The sequence below is a fragment of the Elephantulus edwardii genome, unplaced genomic scaffold, assembly GCF_000299155.1.
Source record: "Elephantulus edwardii isolate Elephantulus edwardi_28Jun2011 unplaced genomic scaffold, EleEdw1.0 scaffold00292, whole genome shotgun sequence".
NCBI lineage: Eukaryota > Metazoa > Chordata > Mammalia > Macroscelidea > Macroscelididae > Elephantulus > Elephantulus edwardii.
Window position 1 is genome coordinate 1,137,862 of NW_006400042.1, and position 7,700 is coordinate 1,145,561.

At 37.2% G+C, this 7,700-nt stretch overlaps 1 protein-coding gene across 1 annotated transcript in view; it reads right to left on the reverse strand.

Moving 5' to 3' along the window:
* Positions 1-338: 338 nt before the first annotated feature.
* The window catches only part of IARS (isoleucyl-tRNA synthetase), a 131,902-nt gene continuing 124,540 nt past the window's right edge, over positions 339-7,700 (reverse strand). Inside the window, exons 31-33 of the mRNA XM_006900735.1 lie at positions 5,974-6,117; positions 5,253-5,405; positions 339-421 (exon numbers count right to left, since the gene is read on the reverse strand). Of these exons, the coding sequence (XP_006900797.1) occupies positions 339-421; positions 5,253-5,405; positions 5,974-6,117 (380 nt within the window). The remainder of the gene's footprint in view (positions 422-5,252; positions 5,406-5,973; positions 6,118-7,700) is intronic.

Here is a 7,700-nt window from a genome sequence, read left to right on the forward strand (position 1 = left end):
GCCCAGAAAAATCCAGTTGGCAGACTATTTAACAGGTCCATTCCTTCAGGTGGCTAAAATGATATATATAATGTCATATACCTTGAGAACTCAGAGGAAAAGAACTCAAGTACAGCAACATATTCTGTAGTGCTGAGGTAACAAGATCCTTCAACATGACTATTGAGGTTTTCAAAATAAGGTGTCAATATTACTGTGAGGTCTCATCACTTGATCAATCAATCAATCCGTCCCATTTAAACTTTGACCAAAAGCAGCTGGTTACACATTTATCTTCGTTTTCTCTGTGTGTGTTGGGGTGGGGTGTAAAACAGGGAAAAGCTGACAGAATACGAACATCAGATTTCTGCCATTGTTGGGATTACAGAAACATATACAGTCTTCATATTCAAAGTCTTCATGGGTATTTCCTCCGTAATTTCTAATAAAGAAAGAAAACGTTTAAAAAGAAAAAAGCCATTTCCCACCTATTGTGGACAAACACTTTGAAAACTGTTAACCTTGTTCCCTCCTCCCTAACATCTACACAAATTTTCTATGCCCACAGAATATGCCAAGAGGGAATGACAATTCAGAAGCAATGTGCACTTTCAGCACCTAGATTTCCTTCTCTATTAAAAAGTCTCTAAAACAAACTGTTAAGTTACCTTCCAGCAAGTTTTTAAGGCTGTAAACTGCATGGGAGGATCTTGCCCATCTTTCTGCCGAGAGCCAGTAGTGTATTTGAACCACTGGAGAGGCTCTATCTTTAGCAGTGAAAATCTCTACAGCAGAAAAGATTTTTTACAGGTCTAAAAAAGTAAGAGCATATGATAACCCTAGGAAATGTCTTGCTCAGAAAGACTGAAAGGATTATGTCAAGGCATACAAAAAGCAATCTAACCACAAATGGATAAGCTAAGTACTCAAATTTATAATACAAATAAAAATGAATTAAAACACACTGAATATATATATAAAACAAACAAACAAACAAACAAACAAACAAAACAACCAAAAAACAAACCCCGACCCAAATTCACAGCTGACATGCCAGTGGGTTTTCAGGGGTTGCAAATCACAATTTTTCCCCCAAGGAGATGATGATGGATTAGAACTACTTGCCTTTCAGTTGACACTCCAACTCCTTACCCACTAGGATGTAATTTCTCCGTCTACCCATAGCATTTTTCAATATTATGATATGAGGCTTAAATTTGTTTTTCCATTCTCTCAGCTTGAGAAAGCAGAGCGAATTCTTCTCTTGTTATTCTCGAAGTACACATTCCATTATAATACTTTTTTTCGTCTTCCCAAGCTGCCCTTTGAAATCTTCTGTTCAGCTCTTTCACACTGACATCTTTTCCCTTCTTGACGCTGCAGTGCAATTTTTAGAGTTTCTTCTAACATTCATTTTGATTTTGGTCATCTGGTCTTCTATCACTAATGTTCAATGCCCCAAACCTTTTCTTAAGATGATCATGAAATTCAGATGGAATTGATTCAAGATCTTATCTTGGTTCCTGTGGATTTCATTTTCTTTGGCCTCAATTTGAACTTGCATATGAATTCAATGATCTGATTCACAGTTTGTCCCTGGCCTAGTTTTGACTGCAGATATTGAGCTTCTCTAACGATTTAGTACACAGGCATAGTTAATCTGACTCCTATGCAGCCCATCAGGTGAAATCCATGTGTAAAGTTGTCATTAGTGTCTTTTAAAAAAATGCAGGTGCAATAAATAATTGTAAATTAAAATTTAATCACTTTATTTCCAGCCTTTTATCACCAAGTCCATATTTTCGAACTACTATTATTCCTTCTTCACTGTTGTCCTATTTTTGCATTCTAGTCACTAATTATCATTAACGTATCTTGATTACATGTTCGGTCAATTTCAGATTACAAGATTTCATAAAGTTTTCAATTTCTTCCTTTTTGGCTCTAGATGTAAGAGAGTATATTTGCAATAGTCGTGTTGACAGGTCTTCCTTGTATGTGTATGGATATTATCTTATCACTCACAACACTCTACTTCAGGACAGAACCGAATATTGACTTTTTGACTATGAATCCAAGACCAATCTTCTTCTGTTTTTCATTCCCAGTATAACATACCATATGATTACCAAAGTGGCCAAAGCTGGTCCATCTCATCTCACTAATTTCTAGTACATTAACATTCATGCATTCCATTTCATTTTTAACAATTTCCAATTTTTCAACATTCAAGTTACATTTATTCCATGCTCTAATTGTTAAATTAGAGCCTGCGACTCGACTCAACAGCACTTAACAACAACAACGGCTAATTGTTAAATGATGTTTGTTGTTATTTTTCTTCATTTAAACTGACTTCCAATCTGGGTTGTTGCAGGAGATCAAGGAATGTAGTCTTTGGTATGGATTGCTTCTCAATGACAGGAAACAAAGATTCTTACCATTGGACTGATAGGTAGCGTCATGATGTATGTAAAGGACATTCAAACTGTTAACAGCTTCATCTTGCTTGGATCCACAATTAACACCCTTAGTATAAGCAGTCAGGAAATAAGACGATGCACAGCAATGGGAAAATCTGCAGGTAGGGACCTTTCCAAATTCCTGAGGAGTAGTGATGTCAGTTTGAGGATTAAGGTGCATCTGATTCAGGCCAGTCTTTGCGATCACTTGCTATGAATCTGACAGAATAATAATTGACACTTTTGAGCTGTGATGCTGGAGGAGACCACTGAACAACTCATGGATAGCCAAGAGAATGAATAGATATGTCTTGGAGAAGGTGCAGCCAGAGTGCTCTCTGTAGGCAAGAATGACGAGGCTTTGCCTCACATACTTTGGACATGTTGAAGAAGGGGAAGACAGGGTGGCTGCAGCAATGCGTTCTTGTGTGTCAGGAAGTGTGAGGATGGTGCAGGATAGAACAAGGTTCACATTTTTTGTTCATAGGGTTGCTATGAGTCGTACTCAACTAGACAGCACCTAACAACAGTTCTGTTACTTGACATCAATTTGACAGCAAGCATCAATCATAACAGATAATATATAAGAACACACAATTATAAATCCCAAATTTTAAGTTTAAATTAGATTTAGCACTTATATTGATTAGGACTGGTGAGCCCTTGAAAATATGAACACTTTGTTAGAAAATTACTAAGAATTATAACAGAGTAGCAATTTTGGCAAATCAAGCATAGGGCAATGGGTAGCACATGAAGCAGACCCTCCTAATATTACTTTTTAAAGTGAGAAAACAAATTTTCTATTTTCATTTAACTTTTAGCTCTAAAAGGTGCTTTCAAAAGAAATACAAGAAATAAATTTAGAAAGTCATGTGTAGAGAAAGGAGGAATGCCTATGACAGACTCACAGAGGAGGAGAAGAAAAAAATCAGGGAAGCTAGGAATTATGTGAACAGAAAGTTCCAAAAATGCAAAGTAAAAATAAGAATGAAAGTATGGAACAGGATTTCCAAGAACCATGGTATAACCATAAAAGGTGCTAACTTATACGTAATAAAATACCGGAAGGATAAGAATGATCAAAAGGAAGAACACAGGGTCTCAGCATGTCTCCAAGGACTGGCTGGCTTCTCCTGACAACATGACCAAAGTGAGGCAAAATTTCACCATGCTTGCCTATAAGGAGCACAGCGGCTCTACATATTAGAATCAAAAAGACAACTATTTCTTAAAAACATAATTTTGACAGAAACCAGAGGAAATTTGCCAAGATTATCCAATATATAGCACAGACAGGCAAAGAAGACAAAAACACAAGGAAAATTAAGACACAGAGAGGATGAAGTGAAAAGCTGTAATAACAACAACAAAGTTAAAAAAGTAATATTAGAATAAGAGGTGATACAGGAAAAGGATGTCTGCTAATTTTCTACAACTGCTGAAAGTTACAAATGCTGATTTAGAAAGTTGATTAAATACTGAGCTCAAACAAGAAAAGGACAGCACAGTATAAGCTTTTGAGTTGGGATGATTAAAAGGAAGGTTTTCAATAGGAAAAACAGGATATTATACAGAGAAGTTGTCTGGGGAAATGATTTCAGTAGTAGCAATATTAAACTGAACACACCTGATACAGAATAGGCATTTATTAACTATGCTGAGGCATTTGACTGTATGGATCCTAACAAATTATGGCTAACATCAAGAAGAGTGAGAATCCCAGATGTGAAACCTGGACATATCAAAAAGCAGCTGTCCAAACAGAATAAGGGAACACTGCATGGTTTAAAATCAGGGAAGATGTGCATCAGGGATATAATCCTTTCTGTATAGCTATTTAACTTGTTGAGCTCTGGAGAGCCCAGCAGTTAAGAAACTGCACTACCAATCCAAAGGGACTGGCCTCAAGAGAAAGACGAGTGATCTCTCTTGTGTGATTTACAGCCTCTGAAAATCTGCTGGCGGCTAGGCTATAAGTTGGTTCTGACTCTAAAGCACACAACAACAACAAAGGAGAGGACACACGTTAGCTATATGATTATTCAGGTTCTTATTTTACAATCTTCTTTTTTTAAAGTAGTCCTTTTTATATATGTCCTTATCAATTTGTCTTGCCTGTCTGCCTACATATCCACTTAGAGATTAACTTTATAATCTTTTCTAATTTTGATCATCCCTAGGAAAGGAGTAATTTACAGAATAACAAATATGTTAATCTATCTAGAAAGTAATTTTTAATATGCTAATGTAATTTTTAGACTACTTCCAAAAAACAAAGATTATTACTCTTTAAATTACTGGAAAAAAATGGCATTTATATTATATGCATTTATGTATACATTGGAAGGAGTGACATCCACTTCCTAAACATGCCTGTGGAAACTCTATGCACTTGCTTTAGGCCTTTTGTTTATAGGGTCACTATGAGTTGTGCTCAATTCAATGGCAATCAACAACATATGTATAGCTCTAGAGAGCTCTGGTGACCTAGTAGTAAGAAGCTGCATTGAAAACCTGAAGACATGTCATTTGAATTCACCAACTGCTCCACAGGAGAATGGGGGCAATCTCCTCCCATGTGATTAACTGCCTCTGAAAATCTGCGAGATGGTCAGCTATGGGTCAGCTTCAACACAACAACAACTTCTGCATGTAATATACATATTATATTAGCAGGGCTCTCCTGACGTAACTTGTGTAACATTCTGTAAAACTAATACCTCTGATACACATATAATGGATAAAAGGCCAGTGGCATCAAAACCTACTTCCAATAAAATAATTTACCATGCTCTAGAAGCACCTCACCATTTATCTGAGTCTCATTCAGAAACAGCTTTAGCTTCCTGCTCCGAAGGCCAAATATCTTGGCTGCTTCACAAAGAAGGCCTTGGTAGGTGAGTCCATTCTGCCCAACAGGGTTTTCAAGCAGGAGAGTCCCCACTGTTCCCATTAAACATTCTAAAGAACAAGAAAAAACTAGATTAGATCCTGTGCCCCAGGTGACTGTAGCAATTGTACCAGGAGGTGTAGAGGCTGGGCAGCATCGCATGCAGGAGCCAGCTGACTTCACATACACAGGCTCACAGACTTGAAAGATGAGAGGAGGAAAAGAAATAGCAACATGCCTTAGAGTAGCAAAATGAAAACATTTTAGATTCAGCAAGTTTTAGTAACAAATGTGTAAATGAAGATCCTAAAACAGTAACAAAAAAAATTGGACTCTTAATATATAAAGCAGTTTTCAGGACATTTTCTGAAGGATAATGAAAATGTTTCATCACTTAACTCCATTCATTTCTAGTTATAATTTTTAGCTTATATTTACATTTCCTAACTATGGAAGAGATGAGAGTATTTTTATATAATTACTCTCTCAAAATAAGAAAGCCACTTTTCAAATCATGGTATTACACAGATTTGAAAATGCACCAAAGTCAGAGAGGTTGCACACAAGTGGGACGTGTCCAGCCTACTGTCCCAGTGACTGCTGTTGCTTCTCAGCTGGGCAAGGGGAGAGGAACCGTACCTTGTGGTTCTGTGTTCATGAGCTCCAGGTTGACATACTGACAGGGGAGAGCTCCAAGATCCCGCATTAGAGAGGGAACTGAACCTGTGGTCACACTAAGTGTTTTTCCACTAAAACTCAGAAGGTCGGTTTGGTTTTTTATTTCTAAAAATGGAAGAGAAAAAATTTTACAGGACTAGAGACAGAACTAAAGTCATTCATTCTTTTCTACTTCACTAAAAAAATCGCCATATTATCTTTATACAGTAATACTTTCTGCTCAATTTCTGTGTAACAAAGGATATATGAAAACCAGGAACTAGTGACAAGAAGAATAAATGACATACAACACTAACAAGTTAAAATACAAGACATTATTTTTCTGGTTTTAGTATTTTCTGATATATAGTCTTTTAATATGGCCCCTCTTAAAATTTCATCCAATATAAAAGTCCTAATAATCACAAAGAAAAGGGGACTTGCATTTAAAAACATGCTGAAATATGACACCTTTTAACACACCTAATTTCATTTATATAAAATGAAATGCTGGCTGAGTCAATCCCTGGAGGATCTTCCTTTTTCACTCTCTCCTTTAATGGATCAGGCTCCAGGGACTGGTTTCTTCTAATAATAAGGCTAAAGTATGTGAGAGAAAGTCGTACCATCTTTTTCTAGGAAACATACTGGCTAGACCTCTTCCAAGACACTGTCAGTCTGCGGCATATTTAAAAGTCCTCTACATGTTTTCAACACTTTAAACAGGTCTTCTGCAATAATTATTCAATGCAACATTAATCAATGTTATCTGTTTTAAGAGTTTTCTTTTTATTTCTTGAGTTTTTTAATATATCATATTTTCTACCTATCCCCCAGCCCACTCCACAATGCATCTTTTGTTCCAGATTGTCAACAGATGTCATAGTGTTTCCTGAATTCCTGACTACTATTTTTATTGGTGGTGTCTGGGAATTCAAGAAAAAATGAGATTTTTTAAATGCTCAATATTTTTTCTGTTTATTATACTGCTCATTGGCCCAGTTGAGAGGTCTTTGTTTTCTAGCTGAGACATAAAACATAACGAAAATAGCAGTCCTCAAACATCAACATAAAGTGCTTTAAGGCAATTCTAAAAGCCAGGTAAAGAAGAGGGTATCTTCTGTGGCTATCAAACGTCCTCATTACCAAGTTACTCGTCTCCTTCCCAATGGATTAGTGAACAAAGGAATTATTCTGGCAGGAAAGAAGATATCACTATGGGCTCAGCCACATAAACTTGTTTCCCAAGGCTGACTACCACAGACGAAACTATGAACCCTGTCTTATCCTGTGCCAACCTGACACTTTGACGCACTAGAGCCCACTGCAGAAGTTACCATCAAGACTATCTGGTCAAGGGTCTTCCTCTCCTGTGCTGACTCTCCACCCTTCCCAGAATCATGTCGTTCTCCAAGGAAAAGAACATCCTAGCAACATACCCGAAGCATCAGGATGGATGGCGAAGAAATTGAGAGTGTTCACAGCTTCGGTTTGCTTGGCTCCACAGTCAACACTCTTGGCACCAGCAACCGGGAAATCAAAAAACGTATTGTGATGGGAAAGTCTGTTGGTAAAGACCTCTCTAAAGTACTCAAGAGCAACGGTGTCTCTCTGGAGACTAAGGTGCGCCTGATACGGGCCATGGTCTTTCCAATCGCTTATTATGCATCAGAGTGTTGGACAATGACTAGGGAGGACAGAAGGAGAGT